At 38.2% G+C, this 25491-nt stretch overlaps 1 protein-coding gene and 1 pseudogene across 3 annotated transcripts; one reads left to right on the top strand and one right to left on the bottom strand.

Moving 5' to 3' along the window:
* The first annotated feature begins 28 nt into the window (after positions 1-28).
* RAD9B (RAD9 checkpoint clamp component B) lies at positions 29-25491 on the top strand. Of its 3 annotated transcripts, XM_061141927.1 has the most exons (11): positions 29-212; positions 2229-2299; positions 3691-3840; positions 4050-4164; positions 10221-10320; positions 12328-12434; positions 15711-15817; positions 15907-15971; positions 16522-16644; positions 17828-18098; positions 25191-25491. In XM_061141927.1, exons 1-11 carry the CDS (start codon positions 176-178, stop codon positions 25317-25319), a joined length of 1275 nt encoding a protein of 424 aa, XP_060997910.1. In that variant the 5' UTR covers positions 29-175; the 3' UTR covers positions 25320-25491. The 3 variants fall into 3 exon arrangements, with proteins under 3 accessions (XP_060997910.1, XP_060997911.1, XP_060997912.1); XM_061141928.1 differs by lacking the exons at positions 29-212; positions 2229-2299; positions 3691-3840; positions 4050-4164 and adding an exon at positions 7274-8007; XM_061141929.1 differs by lacking the exons at positions 29-212; positions 2229-2299; positions 3691-3840; positions 4050-4164; positions 10221-10320 and adding an exon at positions 7274-7927.
* Positions 661-781, bottom strand: LOC133058008 (U4 spliceosomal RNA; annotated as a pseudogene).

Here is a 25491-nt window from a genome sequence, read left to right as displayed (position 1 = left end):
GACCGTTCTACGGAAGCCCGCGCGGGCCCTTATCCGCCGTAAAGCGAAGTTGTTCTTTGGCAAATGGGGTGGGGACAAAATCGCGAAGTTTCGAAGCGCGGGCAACATCCGGGCAACATCTGGGGCCCTCGGTCTGAGGCGTCCTGTGTGACTTGACTTTTTAGGAATTGCAGCCATGCTGAAATGTGTGATGAGCGGCAGTCAGGTGAAAGGTGCAGAGGCGTTTTTTGCCTTCCTGTGTAAAAAAGGGAAAGTTTAGGGTTTGTGGGCGTGGGGACGTTTCCACCGGCGTCTCATTTCTTGACCTTTGTCTTTATGCCTAAGGGACATAATACCTGACCATAGCCAGCATCCACTCACCCAGGGTCTTCTTAACTTCTGAGGAGCAAATGAAGGCTCATCGGCTTTTATTTATGCGTATTATTTATATTCGTAGATGTCCATGAAATGAAGTTGAACCACCGGGACAGGTAGTGGAAGGGTAGGCTTCAAACTCGGGGTGATAAGGAATGTGTGGGAAATTGGGGAAAATAACCCTTGGACAGTTAAAAGTATTTTAGCGCGATAAGAAAAGCATAAACCTCGTTTTTATTCCAAACTCGAACATTTTTAAATGTATGACCTGGGACAAGCCATTGAATCCCTTCAGGGCTCAGTTTCCTCATCTGTGAAACGAGAATAATAACAGCATCTTCATTATAGTATTCGTTGTAGTTTCAATTAGCGATAATCGTGCCTCGGATAAACCTCATTGGCTACGATACTGCCACTGCGCAAAGCTTAGTATTTGTTGTAGGAATGAAATGCCGGTAAAGAGCTCAGTAACAAATGGTAATGTACAAGAACTAATCCTTATTATAAATGGTACTTTAAACATGTAAGTTACTCCAGAAAGTCTCTGTTTAGAAAAGTAATGGTTTTCTACAGATTATAATCTGAAAATGATCATTGAATGGCATTTGTGTCGCAGCTGGCTCCTGCTATGTTGAGGGCATCTATGGAAAAATATTAATGAGCAGGAAAGGAAAGAAAAAGATCCCCATTGTTGCATGTTTTCAGAGTTCTAGAAAGTTCTCTTTTGCAGTGTGTACCTTGTTCTCAGTAAGTGATAATTTGTATGATTGTTTAATTTTGTTTTTTCTCCAGAACCTAAGCACTGTGAGGGTGGGAACTGTGAACCTGTCTTGTTCATTGCTATACCCCCATTGCCTTGGCTTATACTCTTGGAACCTGCTAGGGGCTCAGTGAATGTTAACTGAATGAACAAAAAAGTCTTCATTAGCTAGCTCCAGGAAAGAGTGGTGAATGTGAAGTATTAAAAAAGGACCACTTTTTTTTTCCCCCTAGTCATCCTATGTTCTGAGTTTGAGGCCTGCTACTCCAGTTCTGATTCTTTTTTCCCCCCTCTCTTTCTTAGCATGCCATGTGGCTTATAGGATCTTAGTGCAGAGTCCTAACCACTGGACCAATCATAGTATGATGCTCCCAACTCTGATTCTTAAGCATAATATGATTTTACATTATAGAATTATTTTTCCTTTTTTTCTACTTTTCCATGAATTGATATGGCCATCCTTTTTTATTGAAGCATAGTATCCCATATCTGTTTGCCATATTTTTTTTTTAACTTATTCGTAATTTTTAAGAACACTAATGGTGTCATACCAAATCAGACCAGTATTTCATCCAGGCCTAGCTACTCTTTATGACAGGGCATCTAACTGTGTTTTCTGGCGAGATCTGGCATGATCCATGCTCAAGTATCAGAGATATATCTTGAATGCCTCTAATTTCTTTCTTATAACTTGTTTTGACTTTGCCACCTGTGAAGTTATGAAAACCCTTTGAACCATTTTCTATATGCTCTGTTTTCACAGGTGTTTTTTTTGCAGTAAGAGATATACATTTAAACCAAGTTTAAAAATGCTTTAGTATGGACATTAGCTACCACAATAGTTCCGTGCAACGTTTTTAATATCTAGAAAGAAAGGATTTTGTTGCATTTTATTATTTCACACACCCAATCTGTGAATTTATTGAGCACTTATTATGTGTCTGGAATTTTGCCAAGGCCATTATACTGTATTTCTTAAAGCAGTTTGTAGCATTAGTCTATAAAACACTGTTCTTTGTGAATTTATCCTGAGTCCTGTGAATGCTGAAGTAGTTCCATGGTTTATTTTTATTGTTTGAAAGAATGTAAACAGCATCTTTCTTTTTCTCCATAGTATTTGGGAAAGCAATCCAAGCTCTCTCACGAATTAGTGATGAGCTGTGGCTAGACCCCTCTGAAAAAGGAGTAAGTAAGAAATTTAGCTCATAGACCATCAAGTAAGGGCAAAAGATGATGTTTAAAGATCCCAGTCCAGATTGAATGTTAACTCGGAAATCCAGAAACTGTAATTATCCCTTCCACTGTTGATTTGTATTTATACATTTAGAGCATGGTAAACTTAAAAAAAATCATACACAATTGATTTAAGCCAGAATCACAACCTGGTGGTCAAGAGGCTAGATATGACTTGCAGAAATGTTTTGTGGGGCCTGTACTTTTTTTTTAAAAATTGAAATATAACACAGGGAGTGTGATTTGGTGCTCTGTGATGACCTAGAGGAGTGAGATGGGGGAGTGGGAGGGAGGCTCAAGAAGGAAGGGAATATGTATACTTGTAGCTGGTTCACATTGTTATACAGCAGAAACTAATACAATATTGTAATGCAGTTATCCTCCAATTTTAAAAAATTGAAACAATTTTCTAACAGTAGTCGAGAGAGTCCACATAAATATCTGAATTTCTTGCTTCTCTTGAAAACTCAGAAGATCTGCTAGTTTGGGGCCTGCATTCCCAAGTGGAAGTATTAATGGTTGACTGACTAACAATTTTTTACCTTAGACAAGGTAAGACTGCCATTTTGCTGCAGTCTTTTTACTTCCTTTCGTATTATTGCCTTTGATCACTTTGTACTTTAAAGTTAAGGTGCCTGTGAGCAATTACATTTTTGCAATTAAAAATATGTTCTTGTTAGCAAAACAAACAAAAACTACAAATTCAACATGCAGGATTTTAGTCTTAAAACCTATAAGTCTAGTATAGATATGGACACATATGTGTATACATATGCAAATTACAAACACACTGTAAAGGGGCTTCTCTGGTGGCTCAGTGGTAAACAATCCACCTGCCAATGAGGAGACACCGTTTTGATCCCTAACTCGAGAAGATCCCAAATGCTGTGGAGCAGCTAAGCCCCTGTGTCATAACTATTGAGCCTGTGCATTGAGGCCCGGAAGCCACAACTGCTGGGTCCAAGTGCTACAACTGCTGAAGCCCATGCTCCCTAGAGCCAGCCCATGGTTCGCGACAAGAGAAGCCACCACATTAAGAAGTCCGTGCACCGCAACTAGAGAGTAGCCCCCGCTTGCCGCAACTAGAGAAAAGCCCATGCAGCAATGAAGACCCAGCACAGCCAAAAAAAGATATATAATTTTTTAAAAACACACTGTATAATGCAGTTTATATTATAGCAGTATTATAATTCATATGTATAATGTGGTCCATATAATGCAGTTAACATCCCATAGCTTACTTGAATGCATTTCAATGACATAAACATATTAGATTTTTTTTAAATTAATCATTAAAGAAACCTGATTTGTTTTCCTATATGACTGTTATTTTATTTTTCTAGCTTGCTTTAAGATCTGTGAATTCTTGTCGGTCAGCATATGGATGTGTCCTCTTCTCTCCTGTGTTTTTTCAACATTATCAATGGTCAACCTCAGTGAAAATGAATGACACTGACATAATATTGAATTTAAATTGCAGATTGGGAATGAAGGTAAGTATAAGAGGGCCTGATTTCCTCTTGTGTTGTAGAAATGCTCAATATATTGGGTATAACACCTATCCTGTTCTTAATACTTGGTTTAAATTGCATACAAGACAGGTCTGTTCATTTAAGAATATAAATACTCTCGTTAGATTTTTTAAAATTAATCAAGCAACCATGTGAAGTATGTGCTGTTCTCTAATGTGTTTGCATTACAGTCAATTCTGCCCATCTTTAGATGTCTGAATTCCCTAGAGAAAAATGTGGAGAAGTGCAAAATATTTACCAGATCTGATAAGTGCAAAGTAGTTATTCAGTTCTTCTGCCGACATGGTAGGTATAGTTAAATCTAGTTTAAAGTATGTGCATTTTTTGTTAATATTGTTCACGTTTAGAATATTCAGACTGCAATATTGCTTTGAATTTGTGTAGTCTATGGTAGGGAGGTTGTAAATATTATTGTACTTTTCTCTGTAGAAGTATTGTGAGATGACTGGTATTAATTCTTTCTTTTTTTGGCTTGTCAGTGGCACAGGCTATGCCTACATACAGACCAGTTGGGTTGTTTTTTTTTTTTTTGCCATATAGGATCTTATTTTCCCAACCAAGGATCAAGCCCATGCCCCCTGCATTGGGAGCATGGAGTCTTAACCACTGGATTACCAGTGAAGTCCCCAGACCGATTTTTTAAATGTTCATCTGAACTCTCACAATTGATTATTCTAAAATTAACTAACTGCTGGATGATATTCTGTAAGCGTGCCTTGGTAACAGTGTTCCTTGCAAAGAACAGAAAAAGAATAATGCCTACTTGTATTAGAAGTGCCCTGAGTCCAGCCCCTCAACTGTAGGAGCCAAGACCTTCATTCATTCTCTCTGATACACCAAAGAGATTTCCTGCCTCCCAGCCTTGCAAGGTAGATATTCAAATGTTGTAGTCATATAGGATTTTATGTAGTTAAATATATATAGCATGATAATAAGGAGCATGGCGTCTGGAGGCCCCAAGGCCTGGGGTGGAACCCTGCACTGCTGCTTCCTTGCTGAGTCACTGGGCAAATTATTTTACTTTGTGCCTCAGTTTCCCTTATGTAAAATGGGGACAATAGTAATACAACCCTTCTAGGGTTTTTGTGAAGATTCAGTGAGTTATAGGAAGTTATAGCTCTGCAGTGTTTAAAGAAATACCTGGCATAGTTTCTAAGAGGTATCACTAGTACTGAGTTTTCAGTTTCTTAAGTATGTCTCAAGTGACTTGATTAGTGTCCAATACATATTTGTGATTGGTAGATTTTTAATAGCTTTTGTTGGGAAATTGTACGAGTTAGGATGCTCTAAGTTACAAGTAACAGAAAGAAAGGAAAAACACCCAGAAAATCCAACTCAAACTGACTTAAACGGTAAAGAGAAATGTTGGTTCATATAAGCTAAAAGTTCAAAATTAGATCAGAAGAGTGGTTTGATCCAGGCTGCAGCAGCTGCTTCTCCTTCTCCTTCCTTTTAAAATTCTCTCAGCTCTACATTCCTCCATGTGATTTATACTAAGTCCAACTTCTCTTATAAACTTTTAATAATAAGGTGACTTCTAGCAGCAGCTGTTGGGGCCACATGCTTGCTCTTTTATATCCAAGAGGAGTGAGAGTCATACCTCATACATGCATTGAACAAAAGTGCTTGGCTTGGCTCTCATTGGACCAACCTAAACTAATCCTGGGGGGCCACGGGAATTCCATTCTTTAATTGCCTTGGCTTATTGCCATATCTGGACCAAATTCAATCATAAGGGAGATAAGATTACATCAATTGATTTATACCAATGAGGGCCCACAAGTGATGCTTGAAGTGAAGCTGGTGCCTCCCAAACCTCATGGTGGCTACACAACAGGGAAGGATGGCTCAGAAAGGAAGGGGAACAAAGGCAATAGATGCTAGTATAGTAATTGGGGTAAATATTAATACTTATATTTTCCAAAACTGTCTGTACTCAGGAAATTATGCTTGCAATTTTATTTCTGTAATCTGGCGGGGAAACAGTGTTCAAATTTAGTTGAGAAAAATCACCTAGGCAGAGATATCCAATAAATTGCTAGAAATACATATTTGGAATTTGGGAAGAAATTAAGGACAGTGAAGTAAATTTGGCTTTCTTCATTGATAGAAAACAGCTGTGAAAATATGAGCCACTAAAAAAGACTAATTTCTCTGAATCTAACCACAAGTAGTTCCCAGAATGGTGATTTCTTAGAGTATTTAGCATCTATTAATAGAAAAAAGATGATTTATGTCATCAAGAACCAAGATTCATATGAAATATTCACCTGCCTAATAATAATTCTATGAACTCTCTGTATTTTCATTTGCGCAAGTCCCAGAGTAGCTAAAAATGAGTCAGTGAGTTGTCCCTGAAGAACATGCTCTGCTGATCCAAAGCACCTGGTACTAAGTTCTGTTCTGATCAAGAAAACAGGTCTCCAACAGAGAGGGGATTCCCTAAGAGGGGGGCACTGGCTATTTGAGTGAAAATAAAACCCTGATTTGTACATGTATATTAATGACGTGTGTCAAGAGGGCAGGATCCCTACTTCAGGGTTTTAAGATTTTTTGAAAGGTCTTTTACAGATGTACTCATGACTAAACTTCGGTAACAGTGAATGTAAAGGGATTAGGAGCATCCCTTCTAAGATTTTTGAACTATCACTAACCTCTGAAATTCCAAACTCCACAAATGGAACATCTCCAAAATAACGCTTACTCCTTAGCTGTGCCACTTCAGGTCTGAGAGAGTTCTCTGGAGCCACTGAAAGAAGTTGCAGATTGAGCTATGAAATAGCAAGCAGAATTCTATCATAGCATCAGGTATCCCATTGCTGGGTGCAGATGGTACAGACCAGTGCTATCAAGTGGTCCACGGACTGGCGGCTGGACCTCAAGACTGTTACTGGTCTGTGAGAAGATAAGGAACTTAGGCCAGAATTTAAGTCAACACTACTAAGCATTCTATTTAGTTCAGCTGCTTTGTTTTCATTGTTGTTTCAATAATAAGACTTTCTTAATGAAGGAAGAAATTCTGGTGAAAATTCCTTGTCTCATTATAGTCCAGTACTTTGTGCAGCACTAGAAAAAGTCAGTAAATGACACAGAGTAAACAGGACTTTAAATTTTTATCCCATCTGCATTCTATCACAGAAGATTATTAAACTAGAAGGTTAGAAAAAAAATGCAATGAAGAAGTACATCAAGCCAAGTTACTTTTTTTTTTTTTAAGATTTATTTATTTATTTTTGGCCACGCTGGGTCTTCATTGCTGCATGGGTTTTCTCTAAGTGCAGCGAGCAGGAGCTACTTTCTGGTTGTGGGTCACGGGCTTCTCGTTGTGATGGCTTCTCTTGTTGCAGAGCACAGGCTCTAGGTGTGTGGGCTTCAGTAGTCGCAGCACGAGGGCTCAGTTGCAGCTCAAGGGCTCTGGAGAGAGCACAGGCTCAGCAGCTGTGGAGCACGGGCTCAGCTATCCCACGGCATGTGGGATCTTCCTGACCAGGGGTTGAACCTGTGTCCCCTGCATTGGCAGTGGTTCTTAGCCACTGGACCACCAGGGAAGCCCCCAGCCAAGTTGCTTTTATTTTTATTTATTTATTTTTAAATGTACTTTCATTAAAGTGAAAGTGAGGTCGCTTAGTCGTGTCCGACTCTTTGCAACCCCGTGGACTGTAGCCTACCAGGCTCCTCCATCCATGGGCTTCTCCAGGCAAGAATACTGGAGTGGGTTGCCATTTCCTTCTCCACCAAGTTGCTTTTAAAAGGGTAGAATGGATGTACTTGAGAGAGAAAAGGTGAAGAGGAAAGGTTTTGTAGGTGCTGGCCTCACATCTGGGTACATTTCCAATGGTCAGAAATGGGAGGGCATTCTACTATGAGGAAGCAGTGTGATCAAAGGTCTAAACTGAAAGTGTCTTGTTTGTGTTAACGAAAAAGGGGAAGGAAGCAAGCAGCAAGAAAAAGAGCCTCAGAGGTGACAAAGAAATAAGGCATCTCTCAACTTGGACATCCTTGGTAACACCAATACAATATTCACCTGAGTCAGATATTTGTTGCAGAGGTATGATTGTGCTTGTATATGCATGGACTGTTTCTGGAGAACACCTAAGAAACTGATGACAGTAGTTACCTCTGAAAAAGGTACCGTGGTGGCAGGAGTCAGAGGTGGAGGGTGACTAACTTTCATTGTCTATTTTTGGTAGTTTTTAAATGTTATGCCTTACACATCTATTGTCTTCTATTATATATCCATCTAAAAGTAACTTAAAAATATTTTTTAAAATAAGTAAGATATGCCAACTTTTGAGCTTCATATCTTTCCAAAATAGCAGCCACAGTAATACCTTTAAAATAGGTCAGATTATGTCACTCCAGCAAAAAGCTCACTGTTGTACCCAAGATAGAAGCTGAAGATCATACAGTGGCCTGTGAGGTCCAACATGATCCAGGAGTCCCAGGCATGCTTTCTCCTCAAGGGCTGGGCTGCTGTCCCCTCTGCCTAGCAAGCTCCCTTTCCAGACAGCGCATGGTTTGATCTTTTGAAGACCTCCTTCGGTCTTTGCTCAAATGGCATCTTTTCCATGAGGTCTTCCTTGAACTCCTTATTTAAAATTGCTACCCCCACCACTGGCACTCCCAGCTCCCTTTCTGCCATTAAAAAAAAAATTCCTGTGTACTTATCACTTTGTGACATGTGTGCATGCATGCTAAGTCGCTTCAGTCGTGTCTGACTCTGTGCGACCCTGTGGATTGCAGCCCGCCAGGCTCCTCTGTGCATGGAATTCTCCAGGGAAGAATATTGGAGTGGGTTGCCATGACCTCTCCTCCAAGGGATCTTCCCGACCCAGGGATCGAACCCGTGTCTCTCTCCTGCATTGGCAGGCAGGTTCTTTACTGCTAGCGCCACCTGGGAAGCCCATTATATGATATACCAATTGTTTCATTAATACTTATTTTCTTATCGTGTGCCTCTCTTTACTAGAACGTAAGGTTTGTGAGGTCGAAGATTTTTGTCCAAGTTGTTCTTCACTGGTCCATAGCTCCCAAATCATCTCTAGTGTGGTAGATTACAGAAAAAAAAAACAAACTCATAAATTATCTGCAGGCCTTCCCTTCAAAAGCTGAAGTCTGTTTCCCCACTTCAAATCTCAGCTGGCCTTGGACTTGCTTTGATATCAGTAGAATGCACTAGAATTGATGTTGTGTGAGTTCCAAGCCTAGGCCTCAAGAGGCCCATCAGCTTCCCTTGTTAAACTAAGAACATTTCCATCAACATGAGAATAAGCATAGCCTGTGTAGACACCTGAAAGATTGGAGACCATTGGTGTGAGGCCCCAGCCATCCAGACTGTCCCAGTGTCACAACTGTGAGGCCTCGGATATGAAAGTGAGGCCATTCAAAACGATCCAGCCACTGTGAAGCCAGCCCAAACCAGAGGAGCCACTTAACTGAATTGTGAAAAATAACAAACGCTTGTTATTTTGAGTCACTGTATTTTTGATGATCATTAAAAACAAATTGATAAGCCTGATAGTAACTGCACAGTAAATATTTGTGAAAATAATAAATATTGCTGTTATTAATTCAGTTAAAAAAATGAGTTGAAAAATGCTATTTAGAATGAATCCTTTTGATTCTCGTTGTAACATTATTATGCTGTAGAAAGTTGTAGCCTACCTGGATTTTATTACATAGGCTCTATTGAAACCTAGATTCAGGGAAAAAAAAAAAAAAAGATAAACTTAAATTCAAATTCTGACTATACTTATTAAAACAGCTTAGCTTTGAAGTCATTTAACCAAGCTCAAGCTATAGTTTCCTCTTCTGAGATTAAGTACCTACCCCATAGAGATGTTGAGAGGATCAGAGATAATGTCTGTGCAATGTATACTGTAGTTGTGGGTACACTGGACCATAGCCATTACTGCTCTCCACCCCTCTCATCCTCTCAGAGGGAAAGAACACACCAATTCAGTGCTCCGGTTTTATTTTCAAAGGTCCCATCCAGAAATATCAACCTTGGTTGAAAAATTCTGAAAGAGGTCATAGATACCTGATTGGTAGTGGGCAATTACTATTTTACACACAATTTAAGAAATTACCCATATTTCAAAAGAATGTGGAAACTCTACTGCCTAATTGTTTGGAGGGTGTGACATGTTACATAGTGTCCACTAGGGAGCGATAAACACATTCATTTAGGGTTAGTGTTTCTTGTAACTTATGTGCACCTGCTAGATATTAAATATTACTTTAATTTTATTATTTTAATCCGAACTTAAAGTGTAAAAGTCTTTAAATTTTTTTAAATTTTACGCTTAAAATTATTAACGGATTGTTTTACTATTTTTAAGGTATTAAAAAGATTCATAATGTGTGTTTTCAAGAAAGTCAGCCTTTGCAAGTTATTTTTCAAAAGAATATGTGTGCTAATACACTAGTGATTCAACCAAGGTAATGAGCTCTCTGTTGTTTTTTTCCTTAATATAGTATGGTCACAGAGTAAAGAATTAATGCCCTAGAACTTTTAAATTAATTACATTTTTTAAAGCTAACGTTAGACTTGGAGAAATCACCAACAGGATCAAGAGGAAACCTGAAGAAAGATAATAGTAGATAATAACTGCCTAATGGTAGAAATAATAATTTATTGGCCAAGAAGATTCTAGAAATATCCCATCAGTGGCTTTCTACATCACGTGATATTAAGAGAAAAATATATTATCTGATAACACTTTGCATTTGTATGGTGCTTTTATAAGACACTGTGTGTCTTAAAAAACACAGCACGAGGAGATCTTAACAGTTTTTATGTGATTGATTTTATCCCTGTTTGTTTTTTCCTAGAGAATGAGTGAGATGTATTTGTCAGTGAGGGAGAACTCAATTTTTCAGTTAAACCATAGCATTAAACATTAATTATTTTGTAAGCCAAAAGATGTTTTACCTTTACTCTTTTTTATTTTATTTATTTATTTATTTTTACCCTTACTGTTTTTTAAATTACAAAAGAAATACTCCTTGTAATGCATCTAAAATTTATAGAGAAGTGCAAAGATGAAAAATGAAAGTCGTTCTCCTCTACTTACCCCATATATCGCACTTGGCAGGCATAACATCTATTAACAGTTTGGTGTATAGTCAGTTTGTCTATAACTTTCCCTTTCCCTATATTTATGGATACCTTCTCTCTTTCAAAATTGTATCACATACTTTGTTGTTTAGTTGCTAAGCTGTATCCAATTCTTTTGCAACCCCATGGATTATAGCCCACCACGCTCCTCTGTCCATGGGATTTTCCAGGCAACAATACTGCAGTGGGGTGCCATTTCCTTCTCCAGTGGATCTTGTTGACCCAGGGATTGAACCCACATCTCTTGGATTAATAGCAGATTCTTTACCACTGAGCCACCTGGGAAGCCCCCAACACATATTGAGTCCTGGAAGTGAAACTGCTGGGTCAAAGGCTTAAACAAATTTTAAATTTGCATACATATGGACTAGCCAATTGCTATCTGAAGAAAAGTTTGTGCCAGTTTACATTCCTACCAAAAGTATAGGAGAATCCTTCCAAGTTAAGGATTATGATTAATCTTCAAAAATTTTGCCAACCTGTTGGGTAGAAAATGGCATTTTAGTTCTTTACTATGTCTGTTTTATTACTAGGGGGCTTGAGCATCTTTTTACATTTATTAGAAGTTTGTATTTTTCTTTTTTGAATTGCACATTCATGTTGTCATTTTTTTGTATCAGCTTGTTTGATATCTTGTACAACACCTCTCCCTTAACACTGGAAAAGTTCCCAGATTAATTTGGTAGGTGTTCCTGACATTTTGGCATTGAGAGACACTGCTAATCTAAAATCAAGCGTCAGGTTAACACGAACGTTACACAAATTCTAAGAATCTCATTTTTATCTAACCTCACTTCAATTTAAAAAATAAGCCAGAAATTTTAATTCAATAATAAAAAGATAAATAACCTAGCTAAAAAAAAATAGGCCAAGGATTTGAATGGATATTTTTCCAAAGAATATATGCAAATAGCCAACAAGCATATGAAAAGATGATCAACATCGTTAGTCCTTAGGGTAGTGCAAACCATACAGCTTTAAATCTGAGAATTGTGTAGAATATGAATTGTATCTCAGTGAAGGTGTTTTTAAAAAGGGAACCCAGGATGAAAGGGCATTTGGGATGTCAGGACAACCTGGACCAGAGATTGAACCCAGGCCCCGGCAGTGAAAGCATGAGTCCTAACCACTGGAACACCTTGGAATTTCCAATGGTGTAATTTTAAGATACACAAAAAGTATAGCAGGTCATGTAGAAGAATAGAGGTAAGTCTTTTGGGTAGATTCACCTATTTATTTCCAGATTAAAGATTTGAGTTCCATTTCATGAGATAATTTCTTTCTGTTTCTTCTTCAAATAGGGTAATATTGTTCATTGCATTTTGTAGGGTGCTTGCTGAGGCAATTGTTCTTTTTACATCGAGTCAAGAGGAAGTTACTCTTGCTGTTACTCCGCTGAAGGTTTGCATTAAGAGTTCTAATGAGGAATCAATGGGTAAGGATTATATCTGTCACTGTGCTTTGATGGAATATTACTTCCTGGCTTTCCTGATTACTCTATGGTTATACAGTAAATATTACTGACATAATATTTATTCTTGACTAAAAGGCAGTAAAAGTAAAACATAGAAAGATCATCAAAATTTTCAAGAGACCAAAGAAATTTGTCAACCAGTAATTAAAATACCTGGCTTTGAAATTCAAATTGTTTTAAAATTAGGAGAATGGTTACTGAGAAAAATATTTTTTCAGTTGAAATTTTAAGGTCTTTTTCTTATCCTTTGTATTTAGCATAAAGGAAAGGAAGAGGCCAGCCATCCAATGGAGATGATCTTTGACCGCATAAAAAGGAAAATTAACTTTAAGTTAGAAATGTAGGATATTCCAGATGGCAAATATATAGGGCAGAAAATGTGAATATTTCTTTAGTTCACTCTAAGAGCTATCCAGATGTAATGGAGACACTATGGCATGATTAAATCTGGAGTTTTGCTATTAAGGAAATTTACTAAGGTATTTTTGGCATAAGCTGTTTGAGATTCTTTGATGTTGGATAATTTGGGGGGTGATAGCAGTAAAGAAAGAATATAAAGGTAGAAACGTTATTTGAAAGTGAAAAACTAGTATAACTAGGGCTTAAGGTGGGTCACATGACTTTGTAGTGTTTAGTTTGTGCCAGATGCTGTTCTAAATGGTTTACATTTGTGAATCCATTTGATCTTTGCAGCAACTCTATGATGTAGCTACTGTTAGTATCCTCATTTTCCATATGAACAATATGAAGCACAGAGAAACTAAGTGACTTGCTGCTGTCACACAGTTAATATGTGGATTATGATCTGAATAGAGGCTGTCAGGTTCCAGGGCTTAGGCTTATTACCACCGTGCTCTTATTGCTTCTCTCAAGTCTCATCTAGTATTCTTTTCTGGCACTTAGAAGTGCATGATCTGGAAAATATATGCGTGGCTAGTGAGAGGGTCTGTTTTATATTCATAATGCCATCTCTGAATAAAGATGGCCATTTAGTAACCAGGAGACGCTATCCCTTGTGAGCAGCTTTCTAATGAGTGGTTATAGTTATGATTGACTCGGGACCCAGTTGTTTAATTTTATTATTGAACCTACTGTATGCCAGCACACTGGGAGTGACATGAGCCTTCTTTTCTTAATTTATTTTTTCAAGTATTCTTTTTTTGTATTCTTTTCCATCATGGTTTATTGTAGGATATTGAATATAGTTACCTGTGCTGTACAGTAGGACATGCTTATCCATTTTACATCTAATAGTTTGCATCTGCTAATCCCAAACTCCCAGTCCAACCCTCCCTTGCCCTCCCCCTCCCCCATAGCAACCACAGGTCGTGACATGAGCCTTCTTGATTGAGATGAAGGTATTTGTAAGGTATTGTTTGGTCCTTTTAAAATATAAATACTATTTCTCCTTTGTTCTTATGCTTAAATAATTCATGTTCATTGAAGAAAATTAAAAACATACAAAAAGCACTAATAAAGTCACCTGGAATCCCCCTATCTGGAGAAAAGCACTTAATATATAAAAACACTTTCCTATATCTTAGATCTGAGAACAGGAGATTGGTTTAATTGGTGATTTACATGAAGCTATTATTAAAAGTAGTCTTGGGAGTTCCCTGGTGGCCTAGCAGGATTCCAGGCCTTTACTGTCATGGGCCTGGGTTCAGTCCCTGGTTGGGGAACTAAGATCCTGCAAGCCACACTGCACAGCAAAAAAAAAAAAATAGTAGTCTTGTTTGTGTGTATATATACATTTCTTTCTCTCTGGGTGTGTATATCAAAGATGTTTATTGAAGTTAATAATGTAGAGGAAAACACAAAACACCAACACACACAAATAATTTGGAAAATGTACTTATTGACATAAGGGACTGAGCTTCCCTCATAGCTCAGTTGGTAAAGAATCCGCCTGCAATGCAGGAGACTCCAGTTTGATTCCTAGGTTGGGAAGATCCCCTGAAGAAAGGAAAGGCTACCCACTCCAGTATTCTGGCCTGGAGAATTCCATGGACTGTACAGTCTATGGGGTCACAAAGAGTGGGACACAACCGAGCAACTTTCAGTTACTGACATGGAAATACAGCCAGGATATATTATTGAATAGATTATAAAATGGTATGCATAGTGTGATCATATTTTCATTTTAAAAATGCACATGACATTTTAATAAAATATTAGAGAACAAAATTCACCTGTTATTGTCTGTCTTTTGGATCATAGCCATCCTAGTGGGTATGAAGTGTTGTCTCATTGTGCTTTTGATTTTCATTCCCCTAGTAACTAATGATGTTGAGTATCTTTTTGTGTGTGCTTATTGTTTATTTGTATATTTTCTTTGGAGAAATGTCTGTTCGTATCCCTTGTTTATTTTTCACTTGAGTTATTTGTCTTTATTGTTCTGAATACTAGTCCCTTATCAAATGTGCCGTGTTGTGCTAAGTCGCTTCAGTCAACTCTGAGACTCTGTGGACCAGCGCCTGCCAGGCTCCTCTGTCCATGGGCTTCTCCCAGCAAGAATACTAGAGTGGATTGCTGCGCCCTCCTCCAGGGGATCTTCCCAAGCTAGGGATCAAACCCGTGTCTCTTATGTCTCCTGCATTGGTAGGCGGGTTCTTTACTACTAGCACCACCTGGGAAGCCCCCCTTATCATATATATGATTTCAAATATTTTCTCCCATTCTGTGAAGTTGATTTTTTACTTTCCATTTTTTAATTTTTTGGCCACCCCTCCCAGCTTGTGGGATAGAGGAAGTGGAGGTGGCAGTCTCTTAATGCCTGGGCCCACACCAGAAACCAGCACTAGATCACTCCACCACATACTATTAGTGAGGGTAGACAGAAAGCCCACTCACCCCAAGGGGAAGGGACACAGATAGAGACCCTACCACTCAATGAAGAAATGTCAAAGAACTGGCGGCTATTTTTAACCTACAATTTATGGTTATCTTTACTTTTCTTTTTAAAAAAATATTTATTTATTTGGCTGCACTGGGTCTTAATTGCAGGATCTTCCATTTTTGTTGCACTGTGTGGGATCTTTAGTTGCAGCAGGGGAACTCTCAGTTACGAAATGTGGGATCTAGTTCCCTGACCAGGTATTGAACCCCAGCCCCCTGCATTAGGAGTAAGGAGTCTTAGCCACTGGACCACCAGGGAAGTCCCTGACTATATTTTCTTATTAAAATTTCACAGATACCTACGGAATTGATGTTATTCTTTATTTTCCTCTTGAACAGACCTGACCAGTTCTGTATACAGTGAGATGTTTGTTGGTCCAGATGAGTTTGACTTCTTTCAAGTTGGAATTGACACTGAAATAACATTTTGCTTCAAAGAACTGAAGGTAAAACCAAAAGTAGTGTCCAATTAGAATTATCAGTGGCAGGTTTTAATAAAGATTTCATATTTTTTTTTCCCTGCTTTTCCTTTCAGGGAGTGCTGATATTTTCAGAAGCTGTACATGCTCCTATAGCCGTTCATTTTGACTTTCCTGGGAAGTAGGTCTTTGGAAAATTTTTGAGTTTATTTCTTTTTCTTTTGTCGTATACTAGTAAATAAAACCCTTTGGGTCACGTTGAAATTAATTCACACCCCAGGAATTCCTTACCTTTACTAGCAACACTTCTCAAACTAAAATTTTGAAAGATGTTATAACCTAGTGTTCTTTTGATTGGTGACTTGGTTTAGAAAGATACATTATTCTGCAGAGTGAAAACATTTATAAACTTGATATATTGAATAAATTGCCTAATTAGAAAATTATATATGGCTTAAACAAGTTAAATCTCTATGAAACTATGGTATGTTATATTTCAGAACTAAAATGTCAAAGAGATTGGGTTAGGATAAATGTGTCTTATAAAATTGGATGTGATGATTTTTAAGGGCTCTTTTAGCTCTAAGGACTATCTCAATTTGTGAAAAAACAAATAAGACTTCTACTTTTACTGTTTCTTTTTACTCCAAAATTAAGTATCATTTTCTAATGTTTTCCCAGTGTCCATCAGAAAATGAGTGTGGTTTTTGCTCTGGTTTTGCCTTTTTTAGACCCATGGCTTTAAGTATTGATGATATGTTATTGGAAGCCAACTTTATTTTGGCTACATTAGCTGATGAGCCAAGTAGAGCATCTTCTCCACAAACACTGTGTCTTTCACAAAAACAAAAAAGGTAAGGCTGTGTTTTTAATGTCTTATTGGTTGGGATAAAGCCATTGCAACCTTATTCTGCAATAATTCAATGGCATTCATTTAGGAAACAACTGAGAAGGAAAACATTAGAAGATTTGAAATTTTAACTGAATCAGGAAGAACTCCAAGAAGACCTAACTGTAACATAGAAATAACACCCATCTTTCACAGATACTTGCTTTTTTCTCTTATGATCACAATTTAACAGAACTGTCTGGTTTATCTTTGTCATTACCTAAAACTCATTTCTGTTTTCAGTGGTTGTTTTTTAGGAGTGATATAGTGTGAAGTTTCACATGAAGGTTTATATTCATTACTCAGAGCTCTCTTTCTTAGACATATGGACAGGCAGCCATTGTTTTTCTTTCTTTCTTTTTTTCCCTTTTATCTCTCTCTTTTCTTTTTTTTTAATTTTGGCTGCACTGCATGGCTTGCAGGATCTCAGTTCCCTGTCCAGGGACTGAACCTAGGCCACAGCAGTGAACTGTAATGTCCTAACCACTGGATATCCAGGGAACTCCCCCTTTTGCCTCTTAACTTTTTTTTTTTTTGGTGAAGGCTACTTCATAGTAAAAATAACACATTTCTGTGGGAAATTAGGAAAATGCAATAAAGTACAAAGAATAAAGTGAAAAACACCCACACTTTTACCACCTAACGATAGCCACTGTTAATGTTTGGCACACTGTATTTTCTTTCAGACTTTTAATTTTGCATATATTTGCATTTTAAAACAAGATTGGCTCATATAGCATATGTAGTTTTGTATCCTGTTTTTTTCCCACAAAATATTATATTGTGAACATTTTCTGATATTGCTGATAATGACTTGGAAAGATGCTTTTTAATGGTTCTATACAATTTTATCATACAGATGTATTGTAATTTATTTGACTTTTTTTTTTCCTACCTATGCCCTTCTACTGTGTTATAAGATTGTCTCATGCACACTTGGGTTGCTTTACTGAAAAATTTGAATCTGCAAGAGAATTTCTAAATAATCATATATTTGAATCTTAACTTTCAAACAATTAGTTTGATGTTTTTTCAATATATTCCCTAAACTGTGTTATCATTGTCATTTCATGTTGCTCCTTTAGTTATATACAAATATATATTTCAAAGTAAACAGTTCATTCATTTAATCTCTATTAATACCTCAGGTCAGAGCCGATACATTCAAATTCAAAGGCTGGTAAAAATGCAACCAGCAAGGTCCCAGAGTATATCTCAAGAAAAGTAGAACTGAAAAGGCTGTATTCTGATGAGACTCCCACGAACACCTCTACATTGGAAAATTGTGGCAGCCCTTTAATGAAAAGAGCGAACAAAGACCTTACTGAAGTACCCGAAAGCAGTGGAGATATTAGTGAAGTCCCAGAGAGCAGTGTCAGCGACACGGAAGAAGTGCCAGGGTCTCCATGTCTCAGGAAGGTAAAGGAGCAGCAGCACTGAGACACAGCTAAGCCGAGGCCAAGGGCTCACTCTCGTTGTCCGTCTGCCTTTCCAATCTCCCTGCCGCAGCCCACCGCCAGTCTCCTGGAAATTAATTTCCTTATATTTTGATGGGGAGAGCTGAAGGCAGTCTGAGATGGAGAAAAGGTTGATTTATACAATGTCAATACAAAACAAATTGCTCATTGAGTAATTCTAACAAAGTATGTTTAGAGACTTGAGTCACTTGTTTTAAAGAACAAATTATGATTGTTTACAGCATATTTATCTTTGAGTACAAATACTGATAATATGTTAAAGTCATATACTTTGTTTTCTAAAATAAGTGTCCTAATTTTCTTTTTCAAGTTTGGTCAAGAAATCTCTTATTCATGGTAGCACAGATACAAATTTCATCACAAGAAACATCACAAATTTCTTCGTAGTAGAGTCCCAGTTAATAACATTATTGTAATACCAATATTTTGCTATTATAGATGGATGATAAACTTTACAAAATGCTATGATGTTAAACCTTATGAAATCTATTGAACTGAAGATAAACATAATTTATTAGAAGTATCTTAAATAATGATAGTCCGCGTTTTACATGTTTACATTAGTGTTTTATTCAAGCTTTTTTTGCTGTTGTTATTATTGGTTTGGAAATATGAGTTTGTTAGAGTTAGAAATTTGAAAGGAGAAATAATATTGCTAGAAGTTACTACTTACTTCTCACTAGTCCTTTTCAGAATTGATAGTAATTAGCAAAATGGACCAATTTAAGTTGCATTTCCAAAGTGTCATTAGGATGGCAGTCAGTTTTTTACTAAGAGAAAGAGCAGGGAGCTGACACTTCATGTTACATACCCCTATGAATTTTACATTTTTGACTTTATTTCGTTTTTAAGTCACAATATCCACTGCTACTGGGCTTTCCTGGTGGCTCAGTGGTAAAGAATCTGCCTGCCAGTGCAGGAGATGCAGGTTTGATTCCTGGGTTGGGAAGATCCCTTGGAGAAGGAAATGGCAACCTACACCAGTATTCTTGCCTGGGAAATCCCGTGGACAGAGGAACCTGGCCAGCTACAATCCACGGGGTTGCAAAGAGTCAAATACGACTGAGCAACTAAACAATAACAATGCTGTAATAAAGACTTCTAGGGTCGTAAAATTGGACAGTAAACTCCATTAAGTTTGATGCCATAAGTGTTTATTGAATACCTGTTATATGCCCAGTACTTATGGCAGTTTTCTCTTCTTGTGAATTACTAACTTGGTCATAAAAGAAAACTGAAATCTGTCTTTTCATTATGCAGACACATTTTCCCCATCCTGTTTTTTGGTTACACATATTGTGCTTACTTTTATTTTTTTTACAGACAACAACAGGAACACATTTCCCTGCTGCTTCATCTCCCTGAAATTCACTAAGATTGCCAATTTCCTCACTAGGGAAAGTGACATTTAGAGCTGTAAGCTCCACAAGTTTCATTACAGCACTCTTTTCTTTTCTATCATGTCACGTAAATCCTAAATTCTAAAAAGAAAACTCAATTTTGGAAGGGAAGTTTTTGCCTTAACTCCTGCAAAAATGAGATTACATTATGGGTAAATGATTGAGACCCATATCATCTATCTGAACTACGGTGAGCCTTCTGACTGGCCTCCATACCCCCATTCTTCTCCACTCTGGTTTTCCTCCACACTGTACTAAAAGATTCTGTTTGGACCTTACAGTGAGGTATAGGGCTCCTGGGTTGGAGTCTGTCTTGCCACTTGTGTGACTTGGGCAAGTTACGTATCTTTGCTTCAGTTTTCTTTCTGTTAGTAAAATGAGGATAATAATGATGAATTGTGAGATTCAATTGTTGTGAAAATTAATTGAGCTAATAGACGGAGCTGGCAGATGGTCAGTGCTCAGCATCACTCTCCTGCTTTTAAATCTCTTGACTCGTCCACTTTTTCCATAGAATTTCACCTAAACTCCTTGAAATGGCATTAGGGGACTTTCCCTAGAGTATTTAATATAATCATCTCATTTCCTCCTCTGAGGTCCAGTTCTAGTCCTTCAGATTATGTTTTAATGTCTGGTAGATTTAGTATCCCTTTGTAGATTTTGCCAGTTTTTTTCCTGGTTATTCCTGAGTATATATTTTTTATTTGAACTTTAATATCAATGTATCCAACTCCATTAAAAAAATCTATTTTTTTTTATTAGGATTTCCTTACATTTCTGTTAACTTGAGGATGTTAAGTGACATCTTTATGTTGTTGAGTCATTCTGTCTATAAACACCGGCAATGTATTTCCATTTATTCAGTTGTTCTTTTGTGTCTTTCAGGAGTGTTTTAAAATGCTTCTCATACATTTACACATTTATTATTAAGCTTATTCCTAAATAATTAACCTTTTATATTGCTGTTGTGAGTGGATGTTATGTTTTCTGTTTTCTCACTGCCTTTTGTGTATATGAAGGCTATTGTTTTTTTTGTGTTAATTTTATATTGTACTACCCTGCTGACTTATGTTATTATTTCCATTAGTTTTATCACTGATTCTCTCAGGGTTTTTAGACATACTTACTATATGTCTCTTTTTTATATACCAATAGTTTCACTTCTTCTTTAATGCCTCCAACTGACTCTTTTGTTCAGTTGCATTAGCACATAACCTCTAGTACAACATTTAGAGTGGAGAGAATGGGCCTGCTTGCTTAGTTCCTGATCTTAATGGAAACATTCTGCATATACTTTTGTGTTCTACTTTTGCTCATATTATTGCGCCTACATTTCAGGGTAGTAGTATTCCTCTTTTCACTGTTCAAACTCCTACCCACCTTCAAAGCCCAACTCAAATGATACATCTCCTTCTGAAGTCTTCTCATTCTACTCATTTTTACTGTCACATAATAACTTGATAGATATGCTTGTTATTCCACTAGGTAGATTGAGAGTTCATCAAGGGCAGACCTGAGTCTTACTCATCTCTATATTCCTAGTGCATAAGCCAGTAGTTGGCAGACCTTCAGCCCTGGTTTGTGATAGCCTGAGAAAATTTTTAAAATCCCTCCAATAGTATCACAGCATTCCAAAATGAAACCAATTTTTTAATTCACTTTATTAAAAAAAATAAATACATGGTAGTATTCTACTTTGGGGAAGGGGGTTTTCAGAATTAAACTGCTGTAGAGAAGTATTGGGCTTCCCTGGTAGCTCAGCTGGTAAAGAATCTGCCTGCAATGCATGAGACCCTGGTTTGATCCCTGGGTTGGGAAGATCCTCTGGAGGAGGGCATGGCAACCAATTCCAGTATTCTTTCCTGGAGAATTCCATGGACAGCGGAGCCTGGCGGGCTACAGTCCATGGGGTTGCAAAGAGTCAAACATGACTGAGTGACTAAGCACAGCACAGAGAAATATTGCTATATTCTCAATAATGACCAACATTTTTTCTGTTGTGGATGTTCAATAAGTTTAATCAAGAAGTTATACACAGCTCTCAGGGACACCAAAATGAGGAAAAATATCTAGTATTGTTATCTTTTTTTACTGAAGTATGATTGACCTACAACACTTTGTAAGTTCTATGTGCATAACATAATGATTCAGTATTTCCACACATTACAAAATGATCGCAATGATAGAAATTTAGAGCGGTTTTCAAAGACCAAAGCCCCATAAAAGTTATGATAATATTGTTGACTATTTCTTCATGCTGTACATTTCATCCACATGACTCATTTATGCTGTAACTGGAATTTGTACCTCTTAATCTCCCTCACCTAGTTCACTCACCCCCCCACACCTCTCTGCTCTGGCAACCACCTGTTTGTTCTCTGTATCTATGAGTCTGTTTCTGTTTCATTATTTTTGTTCATTTGTTTTGCTTTTTAGATTCCATACATAAGTGAAATCTTATAGTGTTTGTCTTTCTATGACTTATTTCCCTTAGTATAATACCTTGTAGGTTCATTGGTTTTGTTATAAATGGCAAGGCTTTATTCTTTTTTGTGGCTGAGTAATATTACTTTGTATATATGCACTGCATCTTCTTTACCCATTCATCTATTGATAGACACAGGTTGCTTCTATATCTTGGCTCTTATAAATAATGCTGCAAAGAATATAGGGGTGCAGATACTTTTTTGCATTCGTGTTCTTATTTTTATTTTTTTCAGAAAAATAGCAGGAGTCGAATTGCTGGATTGTATGGCAGTTCTATTTTTAAGAAAACATGTATACTGTTAAAAAAATTTTTTATAACAATGCACCTTCTTGCTCAATTCGTGTAGAACTTGGACTCATTCCAAGTTACATAGCTATTCAGACTTTATGCATTAGAAGACTGTTAGAAACTAGGGAAGGGCTTGATCATCCAGCCATGAACGATTTAGAGACTGAAGAGTAGGTGGGGGACAAGAGGGGGTAGCAAATGACATTTGACCTTAAGTGAATGGCAAATTGAGGGCAGCGCTCAAAGGCCATAGTAAACTTAAGATTCTCAGCTTACCAGTGTATTCGTTTCTTATTGCTGCTATAGCAAATTACCACAAGCTTAGTGGCTTAAGACAACACAAATTGTCTTTCAGTTCAGAAGTCCAAAATGGGTCTCACTGAGCTAAAAGCAAAGCATTGGCAAGGCCGTGTTCCTTTGTGGAGACTAGGGAAGAATCTGCTCTCTTTCTTTTCCTTTCTTCTTGAGATCATCTGCATTCTTTAATCATGGTTACCCTTCAGCTTTAAACCAGCAATGGCTAGTGGAGTCCACTTCACATTTCCTCACTCTGATGCTGATTTCCACATTTAAGGATCATTGTGATTTCCCATTGGGCCTACCTGGATAGCAACCTTATTCCACTTGCTCTTTTTTTTTTTTTTTCCACTTGCTCTTTTAATTCCCTTTTGCCTTGTGATATATTCACAGGGTCCTGGGATTAAGACGTGAACATCTTTGGGGGTGAAGGTAGACCATCATTCTGCCTACCACAGGCAATATCACAGCTAATTTGGGGTGTTTCACCTGGAGCCAAGGTTCAACAACTGCTGTCTGAAGTGCCCCATGCAGAGGGCATCTTCAGTTTCTGATTTGTAAGGATGAACCAAGAATAGGGATCGTTTGTTTATTCATGCTTGATACCTACCCATGCAACTCCCACCAGTATTTGTTGAGGGCCTTGTGTCATAGACATGGGGTATACAATGGTGTGCAAAGTAAACAAGAAAGGTTCCTACACTTAATTATAGACTGGGTATGGGGGTGGGGGAGGTAGACATTAAACAAATAATCATATGACTAAATGTATGATAATTTAAAAAAAAAACTAACCTGTGGTAACTTTAATAAAGGAAAAGTTCAAGGTGCTTTGAGAAGATTTAAAGTGTGAGCTGACCTAATCCAGGAGGTCAGAAAGTCTTTGAAACTGGTGTTTGGAGCTGAGCTGGAAAGAATAAGATAGTAGGGGGAAGCTGAGTGGATATGGCATGTGCAAAGGCCCCTGTCATGGAGGGAGTGTGGTAGTTTTAAGGACCTGGAGGAAGAACAGTGTGGCCAGAGGGCAGATAGACAGGGGAAACAGTGGCACAGGGTGAATGAAACTGGAGCAGTGAGTGAGTTCCAAGTCATGTCGGATGTAAATGGCCGTATCAGGTACTGTGGCAGTGGAAGTATTTGAAGGGTTTTAACAGGGAAGGCTGCCCACAGTGCAGTGAAGCAAGACTGGAAACTCAGTTGTGGTGTCTGAGAGCTGTGATTCAGTAGAAAATGGAGAGAAGTGGCCAAGGTAAGCAGCTAATTGAGGAAATAAAACAGCAGGACTTTGTGATGGATCGGTCATGGAGCTTAAGGGAAAGGGAGGTATCAAGGTTGGAGAAACAGGTTCAGTGCTAAGATCATGAATTCTATTTTGGATATAAGTTGCAGAAATCAAGTAGGTAGTAGGATATAGGAAACTCAGATTCTAACTGTGAGACTCCCTGGCATGTACACACTAATTTCTGCCAGCAGTGTGAATGTGAGTTCCTCGAGAGAGGGTGTGGCAGAGAAGACTGTCACCGTTTAGAGGAGTGGCTCTTAACCACAGCCAGGGGACAAAGCCATTAGTGTCTGCAGACACTTCTGGATGTCACAGTTCAGGAAAGGGGGCTGCTCCTGGCATCTGGCAGGTAGAGGCCAGGGGCGCTGCTCAGCATCCTCCCCGCAGCAGGACAGCCCCCACAGCAAGGAAACTTAATCCTCCAACGTGAGCAGTGCTAAGGTTGAGAAACCCTGATTCAAAGTGTGGGTAGAAGAGGGCAAACATTCATCTTTGTTTCACTTAAAGATAAATAAATAAATTTAATAATAATAATAAAAAGAAGGCAAGCCAACTGAAAAGAGCAACCAGAAGAACACAGCATGAGGAAGGTCTGAGAAGGAAGTGTCAGAGTGAGGATCTAGTGGGCTGGGGACTGAGAATGGCCATTAGTTTAGGGCGTCTGGCAATTTTTGGTGACCATTATAAGGACAATTCCTATACGCGGGTCAGGAGCTTTTTTAGATAGGACCTAAGAGTAGGAGAATGAGAAAATAGAGAAAGCCAGTGTAGACGGTTCTACAGCAGAGATTAAGCTGGAGGGAGGATGTGGATGAGGCTATTTGTTTTAATGAGACATTTGAATATTTTTAAATGCTGGTATTCCTATCCAGTAGAGGAGAGGCATGGGAGGGGCTGGGAGTCAGAGACAGGGAGGGAAGGACTGACTCTGGTCAGGAGTAGCTTTTGTCACAGCAGGAGGGAAAGGGGAGAGGATGGATCAAGTGGAGGAAGATAGCCAGCAGTCTCTGTTCATCTGTCTCCCACAGCCCTGGTGTTGGTTTCAATGGCCCGGGCAGGGTAGTCAGAAACAGATCACTGATCCCAAACTGTGTGCCCCTGGAGTCCAGAGAAGGGTTTTACTTTCGGATGTTTTGGGCCACTCATGAAGGTTCTGCGTGTCTCATGAACCATCAGCTAATGTGAGACCACAGTGGCTGAGTTTCTGAAGAGGGGTATTTGATAAGCACTAACTTGCTTTGAACAAACAACAGTTACTTCCCTCCTCCCCTCCTCCAGTTCTCTTGCATGTTCTTTGGAGCAGTTTCTTCTGACCAACAAGAACCCTTCAGCCTCCCTTTCCAGAGTCTGGCAACAGCAAGTGACAATGAAGAGGACATGAAGAGTGGCAGTTTCTCCACATTCTAACAATGATGGCTGAGCTCGCCCCCCTGCCCATTTACTTGTACTGAAAACACATTTTCACATTTAAATCTATGAAGATACTGTCTTGGGCTTCCTGGAGAATGGGCTACTGGTTATCTAAACATCATCTTGTACAACCACCATATCTAGCAGTAACTACTTGTCAATAAATGTA

The sequence above is a fragment of the Dama dama genome, chromosome 5 (genome assembly GCF_033118175.1).
Source record: "Dama dama isolate Ldn47 chromosome 5, ASM3311817v1, whole genome shotgun sequence".
In the NCBI taxonomy this organism is placed as follows: Eukaryota; Metazoa; Chordata; class Mammalia; order Artiodactyla; family Cervidae; genus Dama; species Dama dama.
Note: the sequence above shows the minus strand (reverse complement) of the source record. Positions and strands in the feature narration are given on the sequence as shown.